General features: G+C 44.4%; 1 protein-coding gene across 1 annotated transcript in view; it reads left to right on the top strand.

Moving 5' to 3' along the window:
- TNXB (tenascin XB) overlaps nt 1–26206 on the top strand; it is a 107371-nt gene that overhangs the window by 49827 nt on the left and 31338 nt on the right. Inside the window, exons 22-43 of the mRNA XM_070936510.1 lie at nt 140–436; nt 610–906; nt 1183–1467; nt 1640–1936; nt 2118–2402; nt 2581–2877; nt 3385–3669; nt 7858–8142; nt 8316–8612; nt 8785–9081; nt 9306–9602; nt 10104–10400; nt 10809–11105; nt 11848–12144; nt 14246–14545; nt 14981–15265; nt 15438–15734; nt 17461–17748; nt 19019–19309; nt 20501–20791; nt 21915–22223; nt 25467–25784. Of these exons, the coding sequence (XP_070792611.1) occupies nt 140–436; nt 610–906; nt 1183–1467; nt 1640–1936; nt 2118–2402; nt 2581–2877; nt 3385–3669; nt 7858–8142; nt 8316–8612; nt 8785–9081; nt 9306–9602; nt 10104–10400; nt 10809–11105; nt 11848–12144; nt 14246–14545; nt 14981–15265; nt 15438–15734; nt 17461–17748; nt 19019–19309; nt 20501–20791; nt 21915–22223; nt 25467–25784 (6489 nt within the window). The remainder of the gene's footprint in view (nt 1–139; nt 437–609; nt 907–1182; nt 1468–1639; nt 1937–2117; nt 2403–2580; nt 2878–3384; nt 3670–7857; nt 8143–8315; nt 8613–8784; nt 9082–9305; nt 9603–10103; nt 10401–10808; nt 11106–11847; nt 12145–14245; nt 14546–14980; nt 15266–15437; nt 15735–17460; nt 17749–19018; nt 19310–20500; nt 20792–21914; nt 22224–25466; nt 25785–26206) is intronic.

The raw sequence follows: 26206 nt of genomic DNA, 5'->3' as shown, positions 1-26206 counted from the left end.
TTCAAATGTTATTCTTCCATATTATCATTCTTGATTTTCTTAACTAGCAACTTTTTTACTGATGGTTCCATCATTTGAGTGTTATCACAAAGACCAGGGAAATTATAAGTTAGCCTTTTCTATTATTTCCTTATTTTAGCTCGCCTTACAGCCACAGAGGAGCCAATTCCTGTGCAGCCCAGCCTAGGGGAGTTTTCCATCCTTGATGTCACGAGTGATTCTGTCCATCTCTATTGGACTGTCCCCACCGGGATCTTTGATTCCTTCCTGATCCAGTACAAAGATGCAGATGGCCAACCCCAAGTGTTACCTGTGGAGGGAGATTCCCGTGAAGTCACTGTGACCAACCTGGTTCCTTCTCGCAGATACAAGTTCAACCTCTATGGAGTCTCTGGGCACAAACGCTCCGGGCCCCTTTCCACTGATGCCACCACAGGTCAGCTTCAGGATTTAACATGACTGGAGGCCATTCAGATATTATTCCTCCATGTTAATGTTCTTGATTTCCTTAACAAGATTTTTTTTTAATTGATTGTTCCAGGTTTTGGATGGCATCTCAAAGATCGGGGAAATACTAACTAAGCCTTTTCATTAATTTTCCTGTTTTAGGTCATCTTACAGATTCAGAGGAGACAAATCCAGTCCAATCCAGCCTGGGGGAGTTCGCAGCCCTTGACATCACAAGCAATTCTGTCCGACTCTATTGGACTGTCTCCACTGGGAGGTTTGATTCTTTCCTGATCCAGTACAAGGATGGAGATGGCCAACCTCAAGCCCTGCCTGTGGAGGGAGACACCCGTGAAGTCACAGTGACCAATCTGGCTCCTTCTCAGAGATACAAGTTCAATCTCTATGGAATCTCGGGGCGCAAACGCTCTAACCCCCTTTCCACTGATGCCACCACAGGTCAGCTTCAAAAGACATTTTGCCTGGGAGATTTTAAGATATTGTAACATAATATTAACATACCTAATAGCATATTTGCTGAATGTTCAAGCTGCTGGATTGCATCTGTAACTGATCCTTCCTTCCTTCTTTCCTTCCTTCCTTCCTTCCTTCCTTCCTTCCTTCCTTCCTTCCTTCCTTCCCTCCCTCCCTCCCTCCCTCCCTCCCTCTCCCTCCTTTCTTTCCTTTCCTCCCTCCCCCTTCCTTCCCTCTCTCTTTCTTTTCCACACATTATAGACTTAAAAGAGGCAATTCCTGTCCAACCAAGTCTAGGAGAATTCACATTCCTTGATGTCACAAGCAATTCTGTCCGACTCTATTGGACTGTCCCCACTGGGAACTTTGATTCCTTCCTGATCCAGTACAAGGATGCAGATGGCCAACCCCAAGCTTTGCCTGTGGAAGGAGGCTCCAATGAAGTCACTGTGACCAACCTGGCTCCTTCCCACAGATACAAGTTCAACCTCTATGGAATCTCTGGCCGCAAACGTTCTACTCCTCTCTCCACCGATGCCATCACAGGTCAGCTTCAGGATTTAGCTTGGCTGGGGACTCTTCACATGTTATACTTCCATATTAATGTCCTTAGTTTTGATAATTAGCAACGTTTTAATTGACTATTCTAGCTTTTCCATGGCATCTCCAAGATCAGTGAAATTATAAGTAAGAATTTTCGTTCTTTTCTGTGTTTTAGCCCACCTTACAAACACAGCAAAGCCAATTCCTGTGCAACCCAGCCTTGGAGAGTTCTCAGTCCTTGATGTCACAAGTGATTCTGTCCATCTGCATTGGACCGTCCCCACCGGGAACTTTGATTCCTTCCTCATCCAGTACAAGGATGCAGATGGTCAACCCCAAGCGTTGCCTGTGGATGGAGACTCCCGTGAAGTCACCGTGTCCAACCTGGTTCCTTCACGCAGATATAAATTCAACCTCTATGGAATCACAGGACGTAAACGCTCCAGCCCTTTCTCCACGGATGCCACCACAGGTCAGCTTCACATGACATTCTACCTGGGAAATTTTAAGATATTCTAACATCATGTTAACATTCCTGATTTCCTTAAAAAACCTTAGTTGCTGAACATTAGAACTGCTGGATTGCATCTACAACATCAGTGTAATTTCAACTAAATCTTTCCTTTCCTCCCTGCCTCTCCTCCATATTACAGTTTCAAAGGAGGCTATTAGTGTCCAACCCAGCCTAGGAGAATTGTCAGTCCTGGACATCACAACTGATTCTGTGCGTCTCCATTGGACCGTTCCCACTGGGAGCTTTGACTCCTTCCTGGTCCAGTACAAGGATGCAGATGGCCAACCTCAAGCATTACCTGTGGAGGGAGACTCCCGTGAAGTCACAGTGACCAACCTGGCTCCTTTTCGCAGATACAAGTTCAACCTCTATGGAGTCTCCGGGCGCAAACGCTCCGGGCCCCTCTCTACTGATGCCACCACAGGTCAGTTTCAGGAGATGGCATGGCTGGGGGTTCTTCAAATGTTATTCTTCCATTTTACCATTCTTGATTTTCTTAACCAGCAACCTTTTTACTGATGATTCCAGTGCTTCGGTGTTATCTCAAAGACCAGGGAAACTATGAGTTACGGTAGTTTTTTTCTTTTATTTCCTTTTTTTAGCCCACCTTACAGATTCAAAGGAGCCAATTCCTGTGCAGCCCAGCCTAGGGGAGTTTTCCGTCCTTGATGTCACAAGTGATTCTGTTCGTCTCCATTGGACCGTTCCCACTGGGAGCTTTGATTCCTTCCTGGTCCAGTACAAGGATGCAGATGGCCAACCCCAAGCGTTACCTGTGGAAGGAGGCTCCAACGAAGTCACTGTGACCAACCTGGTTCCTTCTCGCAAATACAAGTTCAACCTTTATGGAGTCTCTGGGCGTAAACGCTCCAGGCCCCTCTCTACGGAGGCCACCACAGGTCAGTTTCAAGATACACTGTGACTGGGTCAGGGGTGAAATCCATCAGGTTCTGACAGGTTTTGGAGAACCGGTAGTGGAAATTTTGAGCAGTTCGGAGAACCGGTAGTGGAAATTTTGAGTAGTTCGGAGAACCGGCAAATACCACCTCTGGCTGGCCCCAGAGTGGGGTGAGAATGGAGATTTTGCAATATCCTTCCCCCAGGAGTGGGGAGGGAATGGGATTTTGCAGTATCCTTCCCCTGCCACACCCACCAAGACATGCCACGTCCACCAAGCAATACCACACCCACCAAGCGATGCCAATAGAACTGTTAGTAAAAAAATTTGGATTTCACCACTGGACTGAGGGTTCTTTGGATGTTTACTCTTCCATATTAACGTTCTTCACTTCCTTAACAAGAAATCTTTTTACTGATTGTTCCCGTTCTTGAGTGACACCTTCAAGACCAAAGAAATTATAACTAAACCTTTTTTATTCTTTTCCCTGTTTTTGTTCACTTGGCAGACTCAGAGGAACCAATTCCTATCCAACCCAGCCTGGGCGAGTTCTCGGTTCTTGATGTCACAAGCGATTCTGTTCGTCTCTATTGGACTGTCCCCACCGGAAACTTTGACTCCTTCCTGGTCCAGTACAAGGATGCAGATGGCCAGCCCCAAGCCCTGCCTATAGATGGGGGCTCTCAAGAAGTCACTGTGACCAACCTGGTTCCTTCGCACAAATACAAGTTCAACCTTTATGGAATCTCTGGGCGTAAACGCTCCAGCCCTCTCTCCACTGATGCCACCACAGGTCAGCTTCGGGTATCAACTTATGTAGCCTTTAAGAAATTGCAGGCTCATTTTAACATTCTTTCCTCTCAGTTGGCATCATGGATAGGCGAGATGGTTCCCCTGTTTTGCAATTCCTTGTTTCATATTCCCTCTGTTAGACTTTCTTCATATATTTGGTGGTTTTCCTTTCCTGTTTGACTTTTCCTTTTCCTTTTGTTGTTGTTGTTCTTGTTGTTGTTATTTTGTGCCTGATTGTATAGCCATGAGTTTGAGAAGTCACATAATCAGCTTGTGACTGAATGATTCATTTCTTTCCTATGATGCTCCAGATTTCTAACCTATGAGCAATGAGGAGGCTTCTTCTCCAATCAAATTATAAAGTTCTAAGTGCATAGTTCAGTGATGCCGAACCTTTGGCACCGAGTGGAGAAACCGGAATTTGTGTGCATGTGCATGTGCCGGAGCACCAGAAATCTGAAGACCAGCCAGCTGGTCTGCATGTGTGAGCCAGCTGGTCTTCGGGTTTGCGGCAGGCACATGCACGTTGGCCATCTGGTTTTTGGGTGCACCAGACCATCGGGCACCTGAAGACTAGATCCCAGGGGGAGAGCCTTCTCAGTGGTAGCACCCACCCTCTGGAACAATCTACCCCCAGAGATACGAGTGATCCCAGACCTCCGGACTTTTCGTCGGGCCCTCAAAACCTATTTTTTTCAGTTAGCCGGGCTGTCCTGATTTTATGATTGGTTTTAATAAATTTTGATATGGCTTTTAATTGGAATGTTTTAAATTAATGGGCCAAATTTATTTAATTATTTTAAATTTATTTTAACTTTTGTATATAAAATGTTTTATTTCTGGCTGTTCACCGCCCTGAGTCCAAAAGGAGAAGGGCAGTATAGAAATTTGAAGAAAGATGAAAGAAAGAAAGAAAGAAAGAAAGAAAGAAAGAAAGAAAGAAAGAAAGAAAGAAAGAAAGAAAGAAAGAAAGAAAGAAAGAAAGAAAGAAAGAAAGCTGGCCGGCGCATGGCCTGTTTTTTGGCCGTTTTTTGGCCTTTTTTCAGGCTGTTTTTCAGGCCGTTTTCCAGGCTGTTTCCAGGCCATTTTCAGGCTATCTTTGGGCCCGAAAAACAGTCTGAAAATAGCTCAAACACGGCCTGAAAAAGGCCCGAAAAACAGTCTGGTTGCGCTGTTTTGGGCATTTTTTGGGCTTTGGGGGGCTGTTTTCTGGTGCTCCGGCACCCACGAAGACCAGCTGGCCAGCGCACATGCCCAAAGAGAGGGCTCTGTGTGCCACCTCTGGCACGCATGCCATAAGTTTGCCATCACAGGGATAGTTGGTATTCGTTAGACTTAACATGTCCAATAGTCTTTATCCATGAATGTCTCTCCTTCATGTCTGTTTATCTGCCTGCCTGTCTGCCTTCCTGCCTCCCTCCATGTCTGTCTGTCTGTCTACCTATTTTACTGCCCAGTGCTCAAATTGCAACCTATTTCAACTGCAGAACAGTTTTCAACCTTGAATTTATTAATCAGTGAGTTTATTTCCTGCTAGTAGTGTGGGGAATAAAATGCCTTTTTATTTCATCTGTGTGAGAGTACCAGATGGTAGTTCCCTCTTCAGTTATAAAATTTTGAATCCCTTGCAGATTTTCTTACAGAGAAGGGAGATTGAGAGACCGAATGCTAGTCACTTTGTTTTGTATTAGAACTATTAAGTTCTGCTTGTTTAATTTTTCAAAGTTTTGCATGTGATCGTTGACAAAATTAGATGATCACGTAGAAAATTCATTTTGCTGAATTCCGGACTAGCAGAATTGGATTTTTGTGTTGTTCGTCTTTCAACTTTGGAACTTGTATGAAACGTATGAAATGGGACTTTCCATCAGTTAGGACTTTGCAGGAGTAGAATGCATAGCATGAAGGGGCACATAGGAACAAGCCAACTATTAGAATAATAGAGTTGGAAGGGATCTTGGAGGTCTTCTATTTATTTATTATTATTTATTTATTATTTCTATTTCTATACCGCCCTTCTCCCGAAGGACTCAGGGCAGTGTACAGCCTATTTAAAAACACAAAAACAAAAACAACAATTAAAATTTAAAATCATTAAATAATTAGGCTCCAATTAAAATCCCAGAATTTTAAAATACCCCAATTTAAAACGTTATGTTAATAGCCCGGCCTGGCGGAACAACAGGGTCTTCAGAGCGCAGCTCAAGCAGGAAACCCTATACCATTTCAGACAGATCTCTTCTTAAAAACCTCCAGCATTGGAGCACCCACAACTTCTGGAGACAAGTCGTTCCACCGATTAGTTATTCTTAATTCTTAATTGTTAATCGCTTCACTAAATCTTTAGGTGTTGTTTCTTTTGATGAGAGTTATGAGTAAAAAATGACTGAAAGTACTGAAAAACCTTCAGATTACTTAATGAAAAATAGCTTCCCAACCTTATTTATTTATTTATTTATTTATTTATTTATTTATTTATTTGTTCAACTTGTATGCCGCCTTTCTCCGAAGACTCAAGGCGGCTTACAATGCATTTAAAAACCATATATAAAACATTAAAAGTTAAACCATTAAAAACAATTAAAACCCATTCGCACCATTCATGGCCGATGACTTTAAGTATTTAAATATTTATGACTGATAAATACTTAAAAATGCATTTCCTGATTTTTTTTTTTTAAAAAACTGGTAATTAAAAATTGACAGCCCAAAACACAACAGCCAAAAAATACTTTCAAAATGGCAACCAAAGTCAACTTGTCTGCCTTCTTCTCTTTTCCATATCTCACTGTCTAAATATTTTACCTGGAGAAGAGTATATTGGTCATTGGGAGGGGGAGGGGCGTGGTTAGGTTTTGTCTCTTACAGATAGTCATACCTGGAATGCAGGGGCCGGTTTCAAAAGCCATTGCTACTTCTTCAAGTGTGCACGTCAGGGGTGGGTTCTAATTTTTTTTTACTACCGGTTCTGTGGGCGTGGCTTATTTTGTGGGTGTGGCTTGGAGGTCATGTGACTAGGTGGGCATGGCTAGCTGGTCAGAGTCATTTCTGGAAGGTCCTCGCACTTACGACCAGTCCTTGCACTTACGACCCGACTCATTTGTTTGCTTTTAACACTGATCAGCTGTAGGACGGCCCTTTGAAGCTCCACGGCAAGAGTTTAAACAGTTTTTTTCCCTCTAGTCGTCAGCTGGGACTCAGGAGGCAGCAATAGATTGGGGGTGGGCCCAAATAAAAGATAAGAATAACGTGGGGGGGGCGGGGGAGGAGAACCAGTTCGGTGACATCATATCGTCACCGCTACCGGCTCGGCCGAACCGGACCGAACCGGGAGGAACCCACCACTGGTGCACGTGTGTGCTCACATGTGCGCACAACACTTCTGCGCATGCACAGAAGCAGGTGGGCAGAGCCTCCCGCCACTGCCACTGCTACCGGTCCGCGGGGAACCAGTAGCAACCCACCATTGCTAGAATGGGCAGCCACCCTATGTATTTCTAATTTATTTATTTTTTTGAAGCGTTCACAAGGTTTCTTCACATTGCGAGCAAGAACAGAGCTAATAAAGCTTCCTAAAATTGTCCTCTTCATATTATTATGGGGACCTCTTATAAACCAGGAAAATGGCTACCAAAACTTTCTCACCCTTCCAACTTTTTAAGCAATTTAGCAATGAATTATATCAATTGCTATACTATCGATGAAACCCAAAAATATTGCCCCATATACTGTATATATACTCATGGTTAAGCCAAGAATTTTAGTTGCCAAAAATACACCCCAAAATTGGCCAGTAAATGGCCTCTTCCATGAGAATATAATACTTTTTAAAAGTACCCATTTATCCTGTATATGTCAGGCTTCGGTGCTATCTCAAAATAAATGACTTTCCAAACTGCGCTTTTCTCAGCGCTGACAGTATATCTATATAAGTGGCCAGTAAGCGAGGACTACCTGTATTACTTTTCATCCAAAAAAAGTTCAGAAGAAAGACAGGATTTATTCTCCATAAAAACCTACCCTGGATAATTTTAAAGTCCTTCACCTTCAAAGGGTTTTTCTTCCCTGAATTTTATTTATTATATTTTGTGCTATGAAGAATTTTAGAAAATTCAGAACTACAAAAATGAACCATCACTGCTGTTTCCACAATTTACCACGTCTCTCCTTGTTTTACTTCGCCTTACAGGCTCAGAGGATGCAAGTCCTCCCCAACCCAGCCTAGGAGAGTTCTCAGTCCTTGACGTCACAAGTGATTCCATCCAACTCCATTGGACTGTCCCCACTGGGAGCTTTGACTCCTTCCTGGTCCAGTACAAGGATGCAGATGGCCAACCCCAAGCGTTACCTGCGGAGGGAGATTCCCGTGAAGTCACTGTGACCAACCTGGTTCCTTCTCGCAGATACAAGTTCAACCTCTATGGAGTCTCTGGACGCAAACGCTCGGCCCCTCTCTCCACCAATGCCACCACAGGTCAGTTTCAGGATATGGCATGGATGGGGGAGTTTTCAAATGATATTTTTTCCATATTATCATTCTTGATTTTCTTAACAGTAAACTTTTTACTGATGGTTCCATCAGTTGGGTGTTATCCCAAAGACCAGGGAAATTATAAATAAGCCTTTTCTTTTATTTCCTTGTTTTAGCCCACCTTATAGTTGTAGAGGAGCCAATTCCTGTCCAACCCAGCCTAGGAGAGTTCTCAGTCTTTGATGTCTCAAGTGATTCTGTCCATCTCCATTGGACTGTCTCCACTGGGAGCTTTGACTCCTTCCTGGTCCAATACAAGGATGCAGATGGCCAACCTCAAGCGTTACCTGTGGAGGGAGATTCCCGTGAAGTCACTGTGACCAACCTGGTTCCTTCTCGTAGATACAAGTTCAACCTCTATGGAGTCTCCGGGAGGAAACGCTCCAGGCCCCTCTCTACCGATGCCACCACCGGTCAGTTTCAGGATTTAGCATGGCTGGAGGCCCTTCAGATATTATTCCGCCACGTTAATGTTCTTGATTTCCTTAACAAGAATTTTTTCAATTGATTGTTCCAGCTTTTGGTTGGCATCTTCAAGATCAGGGAAATTCTAACTAAGCCTTTTCATTCATTTTGCTGCTTTAGCCCGCCTTACCGATTCAGAGGAGACAAATCCTGTCCAACCCAGCCTAGGAGAGTTTTCAGTCCTGGATGTCACAAGCGATTCTGTCCGACTCTATTGGACTGTCTCCACTGGGAGCTTTGACTCCTTCCTGATCCAGTACAAGGATGGAGATGGCCAACCTCAAGCTTTGCCAGTTGAGGGAAACTCCCGTGAAGTTACCATGACCAACCTGGCTCCTTCTCACAGATACAAGTTCAACCTCTATGGAGTCTCTGGGAGCAAACGTTCCAGCCCCCTCTCCACAGATGCCACCACAGGTCAGCTTCTGAATTTAGCATGGCTGAGCACTTTCCCGATATTATTCTTGTAAATTAACATTCTTGATTTCTTTAACAAGTTAATTTTTTACTGATTGTCTCAGTCATCCAGGTCGTGGTTGTCCCAAATGTGGTCCTTTTTACTGATTGTTCCAGCTTTTGGGTTGCATCTCCAAGACCAGGGACATTATAACTGAGCCTTTTCTTTCTTTTCCCTGTTTTAATTCCCTTGGTAGACTCAGAGGAACCAGTTCCTATCCAGCCCAGCCTGGGGGAGTTCTCAGTTGTTGATGTCACAAGCGATTCTGTCCGTCTCTATTGGACTGTCCCCACTGGGAGCTTTGACTCCTTCCTGATCCAGTACAAGGATGCAGATGGCCAACCACAAGCGTTGCCCATAGATGGAGGCTCTCAAGAAGTCACTGTGACCAGCTTGGCTCCTTCTCACAGATACAAGTTCAACCTCTATGGAGTCTCTGGGCGCAAGCGCTCCGGGCCCCTCTCCACTGATGCCACCACAGGTCAGCTTCAGGATTTAACATGGCTGTGAGCTTTTTCTTACTTCTTCGTAGGGTTTATGTGTGTTTTTCCCCTAGCCAGGTTTTCCCTACGTAAGAAAATAGATACTATACCTTTACAGGGAGGATACATAAGATGTGGGTGTGGCCTATTGATGAAAGCAAACTGGAAATAGATCTATATAGGTCTCCCACCTAGCCGGAAGAGCTTGCTGGCTGCTAGAAAGGAAAAAAGCCCAGAATCGAGTGGATGTGATTCTACTGAGCTGGGGCTGTAGAAAAAACCTTGGTTACATAGGGAAAAACCTGGCTAGAGGAAAAACACACATAAACCCTACGAAGAAGTAAGAAAATATATTATTTTATATATATAAATATATATAAATTCCTTGCGGGCCCAGAAGATGCAAATAGAATATTTGTTAAATATTCCATCACCTCCTAGATGTAATCTCCAACTTCAATGCAACTGTATATGAGCCTTTTCTTCTCTCTCTGTTTTAGCTCACCTTACAGACACAGAGGAACCAATTCCTGTCCAACCCAGCCTAGGAGAGTTTTCAGTCCTGGATGTCACAAGCGATTCTGTCCGACTGTATTGGACTGTCCCCACCGGGAGATTTGACTCCTTCCTAGTCCAGTACAAGGATGCAGATGGCCAACCTCAAGCGTTACCTGTAGAGGGAGATTCCCGTGAAGTCACAGTGACCAACCTGGTTCCTTCCCGCAGATACAAATTCAATCTCTATGGAGTTTCAGGGCGTAAACGCTCCAGGCCCCTCTCCACCGATGCCACCACAGGTCAGCTTCAGAATATGGCATGGCTGGGGAAGTTTTCCAATGATATTCTTCCAATAAGAGCCACGATGGCGCAGTGGTTAGAATGCAGTACTGCAGGCTACTTCTGCTGACTGCTGGCTGCCTGCACTTTGGCAGTTCGAATCTCACCAGGCTCAAAGTTGACTCAGCCTTCCATCCTTCTGAGGTGTTGTAAAATGAGGAGCCAGATTGTTGGGGGCAATATGCTGACTCTGTAAACTGCTTAGAGAGGGCTGTAAAGCACTGTGAAGTGGTGTATAAGTCTAAATGCTATTGCTTTTGCAATTGCTATATTACCATTCTTGATTTTTGTAACCAATAAAGTTTGGATGTTGTCTCAAAGACCAGGGAAATGATAAGTTAGTTTTTTCTTTTATTTCCTTATTTAAGCCCGCGTTACAGACTCAGAGGAGCCAATTCCTGTCCAACCCAGCCTAGGAGAATTCTCAGTACTGAATGTTACAAGTGATTCTGTCCGACTCCATTGGACCGTCCCCACTGGGAGCTTTGACTCCTTCCTGATCCAGTATAAGGATGGAGATGACCAACCCCAAATGTTACCTGTGGAGAGAGGCTCCCGTGAAGTCACGGTGACCAACCTGGCTCCTTCTCACAGATACAAGTTTAACCTCTATGGAGTCTCCGGACGCAAGCGGTCCAGCCCGCTCTCTACCGATGCCACCACAGGTCAGCTTCCCAAGTCACCTTGACTGTCACTTTTCAGCTCGTGGTCATCCTGTAAACATTCCTGCTTCCTTTTATAAGCAGCCTTGTTAATGGATACAATCAAGATCAAGTGAGGTACTAATACCAATCTATAAAGCCTTAGTAAGACCACATCTAGAGTACTGCATCTAGTTTTGGTCACCACACTATAAAAAAGATGTTGAGACTCTAGAAAAAGTGCAGAGGAGAGCAACCAGGATAATTAGGGGACTGGAGACTAAAACATATGAAGAATGGTTACAGGAACTGGGCATGACTAGTTTAGTAAAGAGAAGGACCAGGGGAGACATGATAGCAGTGCTCCAGTATTTGAGGGGCTGCCACAGAGAGGAGGGGGTCAAGCTATTTTCCAAAGCAGCTGAAGGACAAAGAATAATAGAGGGAAACTGATTGAGGAGATTCAACCTGGAAATAAGGAGGAATTTTCTGACAGTGAGAACAATCAACCAACGAAACAGCTTTCCTTCAGAGGTGGTGGGAGCTTCATCACTGGAGGCTTTCAAGAAGAGACTGGACTGCCATCTTTCAGAAATGGTGTAGGGTCTCCTGCTTGGGCAGGGGGTTGGACTAGATGACCTATAAGGTCCCTTCCAACTCCCTCAATCTGTTAAAAGATTGATCTATAGAGTGAATTTCCTGTTGCTGGATTGTATCTCCGACAAGAGATTCTAACAAAATCTTTATTTCCATATCTCTGTTTTAGCTCAAACCACAGACTCAGAAGTGGCAATTCCCATCCAACCAACTTTGGGAGAATTATCTGTCCTGGACATCACTAGCAATTCAGTTCGTCTCTATTGGACTGTCCCCACTGGGACCTTTGACTCCTTCCTAGTCCAGTATAAGGATGCAGATGGCCAACCCCAAGTGTTGCCCGTAGATGGAAGCTCCCGTGAAGTTACCGTAACCAACCTGGCTCCTTCCCACAAATACAAGTTCCTCCTCTATGGGGTCTCTGGACGCCAGAAGATCAGATTCCTCTCTGCTGATGTCTTTACAGGTCAGAGATAATAAGAAGCTTTCCGATTCTATGCTCCATTTAAAATTATTTTTTATTTCTCGATTCATTTATGTATTTGTTTCTTCTGCTTCCGCTGCCAAAGTAGTCCCATCACACATCTTTACCATTTTCCCTGTTTTTGACCATAAGGGTTGTTGTTTTTTTATGGTCAACATTTTTTATTGAATTATAAAGTATAAAATACAAAAAGTAAATGGAAAAGCAGTGGGGGGATGGGAGGGAGGAAGGGACGGAGAAGTAAGGGGAAAAAAAGAAAGAAAAAGAAGCATTGACTTCCGACCCTCTCGGTTAACAGTAAAATAAGGCATTAACATCAAATCACAACATTTTGCAGTTTCATAATAATACAAGCAAGCCAGGGATGCTATTCAGCAGGTCCTGACAGGTTCTGGAGAACCGGTAGCGGAAATTTTGAGTAGTTTGGAGAACCGGCAAATACTACCTCTGGCTGGCCCCAGAATGGGGTGGGAATGGAGATTTTTCAGTATTTATTCCCCTCCCATGCCCACCAAGCCACACCCACAGAACCGCTAGTAAAAAAAAATGGAATTCCACCACTGGAGCAAGCCATTTCTATAAAGATCTATCAGTCTAATTGGTAAAACCCGAAGTCAAATCTTCATTCTTTTCCACATCAAGCACAAAGTTCAGAAGCAGTCTCTATGTGGAAACAAAAGCACTTAACGTATTTTCCGGAGTATAAGATGCAGCTTTCCCCGCCCTAAAAGAGGCTGAAAATTTGGGTGCGGCTTATACTCTGAATGTAGCTTTTTCAAAGCTTTTTTTCAGCCCTAACCAGGCGCTAGCGAGTAAAGTGATCTCCCCAGCTTTGCCTGCTCCCTCTACTCTCCGCTGTGCTTTAACGAGGCGCTAGCAAGTGAAGCAATCAAGGCGCTAGGGAGTGAAGCGCTCTCCATGCTTTGCTCCGACTCTCAGCTGTTCTTTAGAAGCTTTTTTCCAGCCCTAACTAGGTGCTAACCGAGTGAAGCAATCTCCCCGTGCTTTGCCTGCTTTTCTCATTGCTGCTTTCTCTCAGCTGTGCCTTAGAAGCTGTTTTTTATCCCCAAGCAGGGGATAAGAAACCAGCAAACTAATGTGCTGAAGCTGACCAGACTAAGGACGATAGCCAGATGAATACCTGGTAGGCAGGTGTTTTTTTTCCTATTTTCCTCCTATAAGCTGCGTCTTATACTCCGAAAAATACGGTATGTTCTTGTTCTGTCCCCATCTCACGGGGGTTAAATAAACTGGCAGACAACCAATTCTTCCGATAAGAGGCTTGGCAGCAACCTAGTAGCTGCTTGCCAAGAACTTTACTCATAAACAAGATACACACAGTTCAAGAATTGTCCAGTCTGTAATTAAATCCAAGGCAGATAATGCTGTTTCCAAAGATGCAATGTGACTCGATAGTAGTTAGTTTTGTCCATCACAGAGTCTGAATGGCCACCTCACCCCCTTTTATACCCTGTGGGGTGTGGTCCAGTGACTCAGCTTAATCTCTGGCATGCCTCTTCTTCTGTTGCGCGCGCTTATCTCTGCGACGCTGCCAAGGATCCAGCCAAGACTCATCTCCCTCATTACTGTCCACCTGTGGTTGTGTGGACGTGCTTGGCCCTGGCCCTATCTCTTGACCTTCAGCGGACACCGAAGGCATTGCCAGAGAGGAGGGTCCTGGAGAGGGAGACCTTGCCAACTCCTCTCCTTCACTCTCGGAGTCCTCTCCTGCCGATGACACAGGCTCGGGTAACGGAGCCACAACAGTTCTTTTCTTTAATCAGAATAGTCAGACCAAGCATAAAGTTTTAAATACTTTTTTTATGGGGGGTTTTTTTCCTCCCCTAACTATACAATGACACACAAGTGAGGATTTTCTTCCTTACAAATGATCAGTCTGATATCATTTCCTAAGGGTTCTTCATTCCTTCCTCTAAATATGGAAGCATCTTCTCCCAGCCCTTTGCATGAAGCCTCCTGTTTATTTAAACACGTTGCTGCCGTACTTAATTTTTCTTAGCATGGTTGAAAGAGTTATACTAAATGGTGTGTCTTTTGTGGCTGCTCTCTTTATCTGATTTAGAACCACCTTTGGATGCAGAGGAACCAATTCCTGTCCAACCTACCCTGGGGGAGCTCTCCGTCCTTGATGTCACAAGCGATTCTGTCCATCTCCATTGGACCGTCCCCACCGGGAGCTTTGATTCCTTCCTAATCCAGTACAGGGATTCAGATGGCCAACCCCAAGTGTTGACTGTGGAGGGAGGCTCCACTGAAGTCACAGTGACCAACCTGGTTCCTTCCCACAGATACAAGTTCAACCTCTATGGAATTTCTGGGGACAAATACACTAGCCCGTTCTCCATTGATGCTACTACCACTGGTGAGCTTCAGCAGACATTCTGCCTGGGAGATTTTAAAATATTGTAGCATCATGTAGTATGGCTGTATTACTACTATCCTTCTCATCTTTTCTACTACCTTCTTCTATTGTTATCTTATGATTATATTACTTTGTTGTTTGTATGTACACTGAGAGCTTAAGCATCGGAGACAAATTCCTTGTGTGTCCAATCAAACTTGGCCAATAAAGTATTCTATTCTATTCTATTCTATTCTATTCTATTCTATTCTATTCTATTCTATTCTATTCTATTCTATTCTATTCCTATTCCTATTCCTATTCCTATTCCTATTCCTATCCATTCTATTCTACACTACACTACACTATTGGTTTCCTTAGAAATAGTATATTTGCTGCTCGATGACATCCAGAACATCAACACAATTGTAACAATTCTTTACCTCCACATCACAGGCTCCAGGGAGGCAGTTCCCATCCAACCCAGCCTAGGGGAGCTCTCGGTCCTAGACATCACAACTGATTCTGTGCGTCTCCATTGGACTGTCCCCACTGGGAGCTTTGACTCCTTCCTGGTCCAGTACAAGGATGCAGATGGCCAACCTCAAGCGTTACCTGTGGAGGGAGACTCCCATGAAGTCACAGTGACCAACCTGGTTCCTTCTCGTAGATACAAGTTCAACCTCTATGGAGTCTCCGGGCGCAAACGCTCCGGGCCCCTCTCTACCGATGCCACCACAGGTCAGTTTCAGGAGATGGCAGGGCTGAGGGTTCTTCAAATGTTATTCTTCCATATTATCATTCTTGATTTTCTTATCTAGCAACTTTTTTACTGATGGTTCCATCATTTGAGTGTTATCACAAAGACCAGGGAAATTATAAATTAGCCTTTTCTATTATTTCCTTATTTTAGCTCGCCTTACAGCCACAGAGGAGCCAATTCCTGTGCAACCCAGCCTAGGGGAGTTTTCCATCCTTGATGTCACGAGTGATTCTGTTCGTCTCCATTGGACCATTCCCACTGGGAGCTTTGATTCCTTCCTGGTCCAATACAAAGATGCAGATGGCCAACCCCAAGCGTTACCTGTGGAGGGAGGCTCCAACGAAGTCACGGTGACCAACCTGGTTCCTTCCCGCAGATACAAGTTCAACCTCTATGGAGTCTCCGGGCGCAAACGCTCTGGGCCCCTCTCTACCGATGCCACCACAGGTCAGTTTCAGGAGATGGCATGGCTGAGGGTTCTTCAAATGTTATTCTTCCATATTATCATTCTTGATTTTCTTATCTAGCAACTTTTTTACTGATGGTTCCATCATTTGAGTGTTATCACAAAGACCAGGGAAATTATAAATTAGCCTTTTCTATTATTTCCTTATTTTAGCTCGCCTTACAGCCACAGAGGAGCCAATTCCTGTGCAACCCAGCCTAGGGGAGTTTTCCATCCTTGATGTCACGAGTGATTCTGTTCGTCTCCATTGGACCATTCCCACTGGGAGCTTTGATTCCTTCCTGGTCCAATACAAAGATGCAGATGGCCAACCCCAAGCGTTACCTGTGGAGGGAGGCTCCAACGAAGTCACGGTGACCAACCTGGTTCCTTCCCGCAGATACAAGTTCAACCTCTATGGAGTCTCCGGGCGCAAACGCTCTGGGCCCCTCTCTACCGATGCCACCACAGGTCAGCTTCAGGAGTCAATGTAGCTGGACACTTTTCAGATATTGAATTATAATTTTAATTTTCTACATGGAAAATTCCTCCTTTTATTTTTATTTTCCCTAGAGACAGTATTACTGTAGCACAAGGGATTTTTTTTCCCTAACACATATTGGATTGTTTTGATAGTAACTCTTGTACATGTGAGTCAACCTGAACTTTTTAAATTCTTGCCAGTTTTTTGCTGATTTATGAGGTATGAAGAGACCAAGTCAGATTGTTAGTTATCTGCACCACTGGTGGGATTCAATTTTTTTACTACCGGTTCTGTGGGCGGTGCTTGGTGGGCATGGCAGGGGAAGGATACTGTAAAATCTCCATTCCCTCTCCATTCCAGGGAAAGATTACTGCAAAATCCCCATTTCCTCCCGATCAGTTGGGACTCGGGAAGCAGAGAATAGATGGGGGCAGGGCCAGTCAGAGGTGGTATTTACCGGTTCTCCGAACTACTCAAAATTTCCGCTACCGGTTCTCCAGAACTAGTCAGAACCTGCTGAATACAACCTCTGATCTGCACCCCAGATACTTAATACTGTTCACCACTGCCACAGCTTCAGCCTTGATACAAAGTAGAGTATGACTAAAATCAACAGTGATCTCCTTTTTGTTAACATTCAAAAACCAGGTTATTTTAATGGCACCAGTCCACCAGAGCCAGATGTCTATGAGGAAACCAGATTAACCATGTTACTAACTTAACAACTGCAGGGATTGATTTAACAATCTATTATATCTATTAAATCTATATAGATTTAACAGCTATTCAACATCCTATTCCAGCAAGCCGGCCTGGCCTAATTTTCTCCCCTTTCTTTTAAATTTTTAAATTGAAATTTTAATTTGTTTTAAATTATTGGGATTTTTAATTGTCTTGGGCTAAATTATTTAATTTGGTTTTAATTATGTTTCTAACTTTTGTATTTATGTATTTTATTCTGTGCCTGTTCACCGCCCTGAGTCCTTCGGGAGTAGGGCGGTATATAAATTTAATAAAACAAACAAAACAGAACAAACAAACAACTCGTGGCAAGAAAGGTTGTAAAATGGGGGCAAAAAAATGGGGTCTCACTTAGCAACAGAAATTTTCTGCTCAGTTGTGGTCGTAAGTCTAGGAGTACTTGTAACCATCATATCTAGTAACAGAAGTGAAATATCTTGTTTCCGTTAATTTTTCCGTTCGGTTGTATCTTTATCCTCCTTTATGTCTTCTCTCTTTTTCAGCCCCGTTAGCCACGACACCACTGGTTCAGCCCAGCTTGGGAGAGCTTTCTGTTTCCAATATTACCCACAATTCTGCACTTCTCTCGTGGACAGTCCACTCCGGGAGTTTTGACTCTTTTATGATCCAATACAAGGACATGGATGGCAAGCCCCAAGCCGTCCCCGTGGAAGGGAATACTTACCAAGTTGTCCTCCCCAACCTGACTCCCGCCCGCAGATATAAATTTAATCTCTATGGAGTCTCTGGTCGTAAGCGTTTTGGGCCCATTTCTGCCGATGCCATCACAGGTCAGCAAGGGAAGCCTCTTTTAATAACTTTGAAGTCAGTCAGTTTCTAAAAACATTCATATTGGGGCGGGGAAGTTAAGGCTGATGCGATACAGGTAGTCCTCGAGTTACAATAGTTCGTTTAGTGACCGTTCAAAGTTGCAACGGCACTGAAAAAAGTGACTTAAGACCGTTTTTCACAGTTACGACCAGGGATGGTATTCACTTACCTTCGCTACAAATGTGAGCGGCCGCACGTGCCTCCTCCATGCAGGCTCTGTGCATGCGCAGAGGGTCAAAAACGGGACGTGATGACATCAGGGCGGGTGGGCGGAGCCTCCCACCGCCAGCGCTACCGGATTGTGCGATCTGGATAGAGCTGGCTGAATTTCACCACTGGTTATGACCTTTCCAGCATCCCCATGATCACATGATCACATTTGTATGGTCACGTTTGTGACCGTGGCTGCGCCCCAAGATCACGTGATCTCCTTTTGCGACCATCTGACAAGCAAAGTCAATGGGGAAGCCAGATTCCCTTAACAGCCAACTTACTAATTTATCAACGGCAGTGATTCATTTAACAGCTGAGGCAAGAAAGGTCGTAAAATGAGGCAAAGTTCACTTAACAAATGTCTCGCTTAACAACATAAATTTTGGGCTCAGTCGTGGTTGTAAGTCAAGGACCACCTGTACTGTACTGTGATTCCTTTATAAAGGTCTAAATAATGGCTGCCCCAGAAAGCTGGTGATGTCAAGGGTGGATATTATAGGGCGGTTACTGGAGCCATCACTGTTTCTGCTTCTAATATACAGGTAGTCCTCGACTTACAACAGTTCATTTAGTGACTGGTCAAAGTTACATGGCACTGCAAAAAGTGACTTATGACTGTTTTTCACACTTATGATTTTTATGGCATTATGGGTCATGTGATTCAAATTCAGACACTAGGCAACTGACTCATATTTATGACTGTTGCAGTGTCCCAGGGTCACGTGGTCATTTCTTGCGATGTTTTGACAAACCAAGTCAATGGGGAAGCCAAATTCACTTAACCAATGTGTTGTTCCTAAACTGAATGACTGCAGTGATTCACTTAACAACTGTGGCAAGAAAGGCGTAAAATGGGGCAAAATGCACTTAACATATTTCTCATTTAGCAAAAAGAAATGTTGGGCTCAATTACGATCATAAGTCGAGGACTGTCCATATGACACGTTTTTTTTAAAACTTGGCAACTTTAACTCATCCAAAAATTCATCAGCCCTTCCTTCTTCTTTCCTCTCCTAGCAACACTGGATCTACAGGACCCTGTGATTCCTCCCAGCCTAGGAGAGCTCTCTGCTTCAGAGATCACTAGCAATTCTGTCCGTCTGTCCTGGACCGTCCTCACGGGGCGCTTTGACTCTTTTGCAATTCAGTACAAGGACGCTGAGGGCCAGCCCCAGGCGATTCCGGTGGAAGGAGATTTGCATGAGATCACCATCCCCGACCTGGTTCCATCTCGCAAATACAAGTTCAACCTTTATGGGCTTTCTGGTCGTAAGCGCATGGGCCCTGTTTCTGTTGATACCATCACAGGTCAGCTTTCCTTAGAGCTGTGTGCCTTTTTCGGGTTCCTGTTTTTAGTGCGGAGGTATCTATTTTCTTTCAGTGAGCCAGTGGTGGTATTCAGCAGGTTCTATCCGGTTCGGGCTAACCGGTAGCGGTGGCAGCTGGAGGCTCCACCCACTCGCCCGCACGTCATCACATCCCATTTTTGATGCTTTGCGCATGCGCAGAAGGTCCTGCGCATATGTGGCGGTGGTACGTGCGAGCAAAGCGAGCGTGCGCGCACACGCGCTCACATTTGCGAACCGGTAGCGAAGATAAGTGAATGCCATCCCTGCAGTGGGCCTGTCAGCATTCCAAGTAAAGCGCCCATAGAAAACAAAACTCTGAGGCAGGCAAGTTCCTCAAAGAACGATTTATTGGATACATCAAATTGGCACAAACTGGTGAAAGCCGACTCTTGAGTTTTCCCCCAGCTGTCACCTGATTAACAGTAAAAAGTATTCCTTTTCTCCCCCTCCCCCCAGTCACTGGTCACATTGTCCAATCCAAGTGCTGGCCAGTCGCTAGGGTTACTGTCTCCTCCTCTGGCCAGCCACCTGTGCGAATGTCCTTGGTTCCCACAGGAAATCTTTATTGTTTTGGCTACAAAACCCCATCTAACTATTCTCCCGCCCTCCCACCGGTATGTGGCATCCCTGGAGCCTCCAAGATGGCTTCAGCCAAGCTCGTTTCAGGGTTGACAGAGTTAGGGTGAGGGTTGTGTTTCTGAGGAACATCTGCTTTTTTACTCTTAGTGATTGCTTTCTCTTACAACTATAGTGAGTGTGCTTTGTTTTAACACAGAAGATATTCATTCTTTGTATTGCTCATGCATGCTGGCCAAAGTTGTTCAGATTGGGGCAACCTATAGTTGGAAGGGAAGGGAGAAGGGGAGGGGGAAGGAGGAGAAAGAGAAGGAGGAGAAGGAGGAGGACAGACAACAGAAGGGATAAATGTAGATGCACAATGCATATGTGTAATTTGTGTGTTTGAGTCAGCATTGACTCCTAGCAACTGCATGGAAGTCCCTGCAGTCCTCTTGACAAGATTTCAGAAGTGTTGTGTCCTTCCTCCTAGGGCTGAGAGAGAGAGGGACTGGCCCAAGGCCACCCAGCTGGCTTTGATTCGTATTACTCACCAGACACTATTTTCATTCCTGTTTTCCCTTTCTGTTCCCAGCATCCACCACAAAGAAAGAAGCTACACCAAAGCCCTCTTTAGGAGAACTCTCCATCTCTGAGGCCACCAGCAACTCTGTTCTTCTCTCTTGGACCATCTCCACGGGGAGATTTGACTCCTTCCTGCTCCAATATAAAGATGAGGAGGGCAGAACCCAAACACTGACTGTGGAAGGAGATTCGCATGAAGTCACCGTTTTGAATCTGGCTCCATCCCACAAGTACAAGTTCAACCTTTATGGAATTTTTAGTCAAAAACGTATTGGTCCTATTTCTTCTGAAGCCACCACAGGTTAGCTCTCCTTCTCCTTCTCCTTCTCCTTCTCCTTCTCCTTCTCCTTCTCCTTCTCCTTCTCCTCCTTCTCCTTCTTCTCCTTCTCCTACTTTTCGTTTTCCTTCTCCTCCTCCTTCTTTTCCTTCTCCTTCTTCTTCTCCTCTTCCTCCTCCTCCTCCTTCTTCTTTTCCTCCTCTTTCTCCTTCTTCTCCTCCTCCTTCTCCTCCTTCTCCTCCTCCTTCTCCTTCTCCTTCTTCTCCTTCTCCTACTTTTCGTTTTCCTTCTCCTCCTCCTTCTTTTCCTTCTCCTTCTTCTTCTCCTCTTCCTCCTCCTCCTCCTTCTTCTTTTCCTCCTCTTTCTCCTTCTTCTCCTCCTCCTTCTCCTTCTCCTCCTCCTTCTCCTCCTCCTTCTTCTTTTCCTCCTCCTTCTCCTCCTTCTCCTCCTCCTTCTCCTTCTCCTCCTCCTCCTCCTCCATCTGCTCCTCCTCCTCCTCCTTCTCTTTCTCTGTAACATCTTGTTTGACCATCATGGTGTATTTCCATCCTTTTTTTATTGACCTGGGAAAAAAAACTATCTACAGTATGTGGACAATAATAGTAGATATCAATTTGATGGCCCATAATCAATCAATCAATTGAAACGAACAAATAAATGCAACCTTCTGAGATAGAATTTGGGATCCTGTAGATTTCCACATGGCGTAGAGCCCTTCAAATACCAAATGGCAGTGGTTTCTGGGGGTATCTGTAAAGAGGAATCACCCTATTCAGCAGGTTAACTGAGATTTGGTGAGCTCACCTTTATTGGAAATTTTCTAGATGGCCAATAAATGTCTCCTTCCCCAGATCTCTGCTTTACTTGTAGCCCTTTCCAATTTTAGGATTCTTACAGCAGTCCTTGTTTTTCTTTTATCTTCATTTTCCAACTTTTCTTCCTTTCTAAAATAAATTTTCTTGGTTGGACAGAAGGAACTTCTATGGTCGTGTTACCCTTTATCCTTTTGGATACCTTTCAACTATTCATTGCGTGGGGTGGGGTTTCTATTTCTTTTTTCCATTAGTTCTTTGTAGAAAAAAATCCAGAGAGGACATGCTTAACAGTGATGGAATCTCTTCTTTCTCTCTCCCATTTTCTCTTTTAGCTGAACCAGAGACGGAAGAAGAAAAAGAAAAAAAGGATGAAGATGGGGAGAATCAGCCTAGCTTGGGGGAACTCTCCATTTCCGAAACCACCAGTGATTCTCTTCTCCTTTCCTGGAGTGTCCCAAGTGGGAGCTTTGACTCCTTCCTGATTCAATATGAAGATGGAGCTCTGCAGAGCTTGCCTGTGGATGGGGTTTCCCGTAGAACGATGGTCTCCAACCTGACTCCATCTCACAGTTACCAGTTTGACCTCTACGGCATCTCTGGTGGCGAACGCCTGGGCCCCATTTCTGCCAACGCCTTAACAGGTCAGCACAAGCCACTCACCCTTGACTCTCCTTTTCTGGGTTAAGGGAAAGTGTGATTTTTTTTGTACAGCAGTGTTTTCCAACTTTGGCTATGCATAGATTTTAATTGGCTGAGGAATTCCGAGACTTGAATTTCACGCGTTATAAAGCTGCTGAGGTTGGGAAACGCTGGTAGGGTATCACCCTTGCAGTAGTTGGGACAAAGCCTTAAATGATCTTGCTGCTGTTCTGACCCAGCCTTAGTAGAAGCAAGAAACAGACTCCTTGTCACGAAAAATCCCTCTTTATTTACCTCTTGTGAATTAATTGCATTCACCCACCGAAAAGTCCAGGCAATGGTCCTTCAAGGAGTTAACTGCGGTAACAGATCTTATCAGTTCCTTGTGATAATTGCAAGGCCGTGAGCTCGAAAGGCTGTAAATTAAGTTCTGGCAAGCAGTCTCTGTGGCACGAAACACAATGAGCAAAATCTTCAGAAATATGAAATGTTGTCTCCTACGACAACCACTCCGCTTTCCATCTATTTATTCCCCAGTCAGGGAAGGGCCATTCAGCATCCACATGTGCTTTGCTTCCCAAGTCGACTCCTTGTCCTCTGTTCACCTCTCCTAACTGCTCTGTGCATACGTGCATCTAGAATAGGCCCCAGCTGTTCTTCCTCCTCACTCATCTCAGCCTCCAAAGGCAGCTGCCTCTCCAGTGTTTGGGAAATGTTGGACGGCCCTGGCTGTATCTCTGCATCCGACACAGAGCATCCATCAGAGCCTTCCCCAGACTCCAGAACTGGCCCAAATTCCTCCCGAACCTCCTCATTGTCCGAGTCTGCTGCCAGCTCTGCTGGCATCTGGCGGGTCACAACAGTTACATAAGAGTGAACTCCATCATCTAATCATGGGGGACTTCAATTCTATAAAGCCTTAGTAAGACCACACCTAGAATACTGAATCCAGTTTTGGTCACCACACTATAAAAAAGATGTTGAGACTCTAGAAAAAGTGCAGAGAAGAGCAACCAGGATGATTAGGGGACTGGAGGCTAAAACATATGATGAATGGTTGCTGGAACTGGGCATGGCTAGTCTAGTGAAGAGAAGGACTAGGGGAGACATGATAGCAGTCTTCCAATATTTGAGGGGCTGCCACAGAGAGGAGGGGGTCAAGCTATTTTCAAAGGCACTTGAAGGCCACACAAGGAATAATGGATGGAAACTGATAGGTTCAACCTAGAAATAAGGAGAAATTTTCTGACAGTGAGAACAATCAACCAATGGAACAGAAGTTGCCTTCAGAAGTTGTGGGAGCTTCATCACTGGAGGCTTTCAAGAAGAGACTGGACTGCCATTTGTCAGAAATGGTGTAGGGTCTCCTGCTTGAGCAGGGGGTTGGACTAAATGACCACCAAGGTCCTTTCCAACTCTGTTATTCTATTCTATCTTTCTCTCTCAAGCTTCATGTAGCAATAAGGACTGAGGGCAAACACCAAGATAGCTTGAGGAAAGGGTTCTAGCAACAGAGAAGCATCTTAGGCTTCAGAAACTTAACGTTTGGCGGGAGCATCAACACTGGAGGTTTTTAAGAAGAGATTGGACAGTCATTTGTCCGGCATGCTATACCATGCCTACAAGGAGATCTTGTAGGAGACTACAAGATCTCCTAGGTTCTTTCCAACTCTGTTATTCTATATTCTGTAATACTTGAGCCGAAACTACTCTAACTAAGACTAAAACCTTCCTTTCCATGATGGCCAGATAGTAGCTGTGGTGAGAACAAGACTCAAGGTAGAAGAATAATCCTTCCTTCTGGATCAAAAAATAGCATTTAGCTAGCAATATCTTCTGTTTCTGTATGGCCTCTTATTTTGGCACAGAGAACTAATTAAGTTTCATCATCGGAGCCACCCAGAGTCAGTCTGGGTAGTGAGATAGGTGGCTTATAAATTTAATACATAAATCATGTTTCTTATATTTTGTCTTGGATTCCCCAATCCGCTTTTTTAAAAAAAAAAAATCTTCCAACACATATTCTTTTGGGGGGAAAGAATCCTTGTCAGTTTGAAACTTCCCTTTCCCTGTCCCGTTCTGTTGATGATCCATTCCCCTTCTTTTCTACCCACAAGATTACTGTAAGTCACAAGTATCAAACTCGGTCACATCATGGGCCGGATCACGATGTATCGTGACGTTTTTAGCCTTTGCAGAGCCAGGGTGGGTGTAGCCTGTGTGTGACGTATCCGGCCCACGGGCCGCCAGTTTGACAGGCCTGCTGTGAGTGAAGCCAAAATCAATCCAGGTGCAACACATATGGTAGATGTTTTGTGTACACTATGTCAACCCTGAAACAAACCTGGCTGAGGCCATCTTTGAAGCTTCATGGCTGCCACAAGGCAGAGGGGGAGAAAAGGAGGGGGGAAATTAGACAGCTCGGCTTTGCCGTCAAAATTAAAAGTTTTCCTGTGGGAACCAAGGTCATTCCAACAGGTGGCTGAGAAGAAGAGGAGTGGAGTAACCAAGCACCCTGCTAGCAGCTCTATTGGACAATGTGACTGATGACCTGGGGGGAAGGGGGAACTTTCACTTTTTAATTAGGTGAAAACCGCAGGAACTTTCAGAGTCAGCTTTCCCCAGTTGTGCCAATATGATGTATCCAATAAATTGTTCTTTGAGGAATCTACCTACCTTGGAGTTCTGCTTTCAATGGGTGCAAATAAAGATGTTGGGTGGACAAATATTTTTCAATCCTTGGCAACCTTTAAGATGTTTTGGAACAATCTACGCCCAGAGATACGAGTGATCTCCGACCTCCAGACTTTTCGTCGGGCCCTAAAAACTTACTTTTTTCAGTTAGCTGGTCTGTCTTGATTTTAGGGTTGGTTTTAAAATTTTGATACTGATTTTAAATTGACAAGTTTTAAATTATGGGCCAAATTTATTAATTATTTTAAATCTATTTTTAATTGTAATGTTATGTATAAATGTTTTTATTTTGGCTGTTCACCGCCCTGAGTCCGAAAGGAGAAGAGCGGTATAGAAGTTTGAATAATAAATAAATAAATAAATAAATGTGATTGGACTTCAACTCCCAAAATTCCCCAGGCAGCCATGCTGGCTGGGGAATTCTGGGTGTCACAGTCCGCATATTTTAAAGTTGCCAACCATAGGAAATTGACAGTCTGGATTTTACTCTGCAATCATCTTTTTCCCCAGCTCTCATTTTTTTCACTCTTCTTCTTCTTTTTTTTTTACAGCTCCGCGATCTCCAAGTCAGGGCATAGAGGAGAGTGGATCTCCAGGCCCATCTCCAAATCCCAGTTTTGGGGAGCTCTCTGTGTCTGACGTCACCGGCAACTCTGCCCGCCTCTCTTGGAACGTCCCTGCTGAGACCTTTGACTCCTTCCAGATCCAGTACAAAGATGCGGAAAACAAACCACAAATAGTTCCTGTGGACAAGGAAACCAACACCATTGTGATCTATTATCTAGTACCTTCCCATAGATACAAGTTTAATCTGTATAGCATCTCCGGACGCAGACGCTTTGGACCAATCACTGCCAGTATCGTCACAGGTGAGTAGCAGGTTTAAACCAGAGGTGGGGAACGATGGCCCCTTTATGACTGGTGGACTTCAACTCCCAGAATTCCTGAGTCAGCATGACTCAGGAATTCTGGGAGTTGAAGTCCACCAGTCATAAAAGGGGCCATCGTTCCCCACCTCTGGTTTAAACAATGAAATTCTTCCCTTTGCAATTTTTCTTTCCTTTTTTTCTCTGCGAAAGATCTTTTTCTTCCAAACAGCCCTTCCTTAGAGCTTTGATTTCCCAGCTTATTTATGCATTTATTAGATTTGCGTGTTGGCCAGCTTGCCTATTGTGACATCATTCTTGACTCAATTAAAGAATAAATCAGAATATATTAAAATACAGTATATTAAAAGGGTCAAACTATTTTCCAAAGCACCAAAAGGCCAGACAAGAAAGAATGGATGGAA

The sequence above is a fragment of the Pituophis catenifer genome, unplaced genomic scaffold (genome assembly GCF_029215685.1).
Source record: "Pituophis catenifer annectens isolate HBS135680 unplaced genomic scaffold, rPitCat1.0.hap2 SCAF_2, whole genome shotgun sequence".
Classification (NCBI taxonomy): Eukaryota; Metazoa; Chordata; class Lepidosauria; order Squamata; family Colubridae; genus Pituophis; species Pituophis catenifer.
This window is presented reverse-complemented; position numbering and strand designations above follow the sequence as displayed.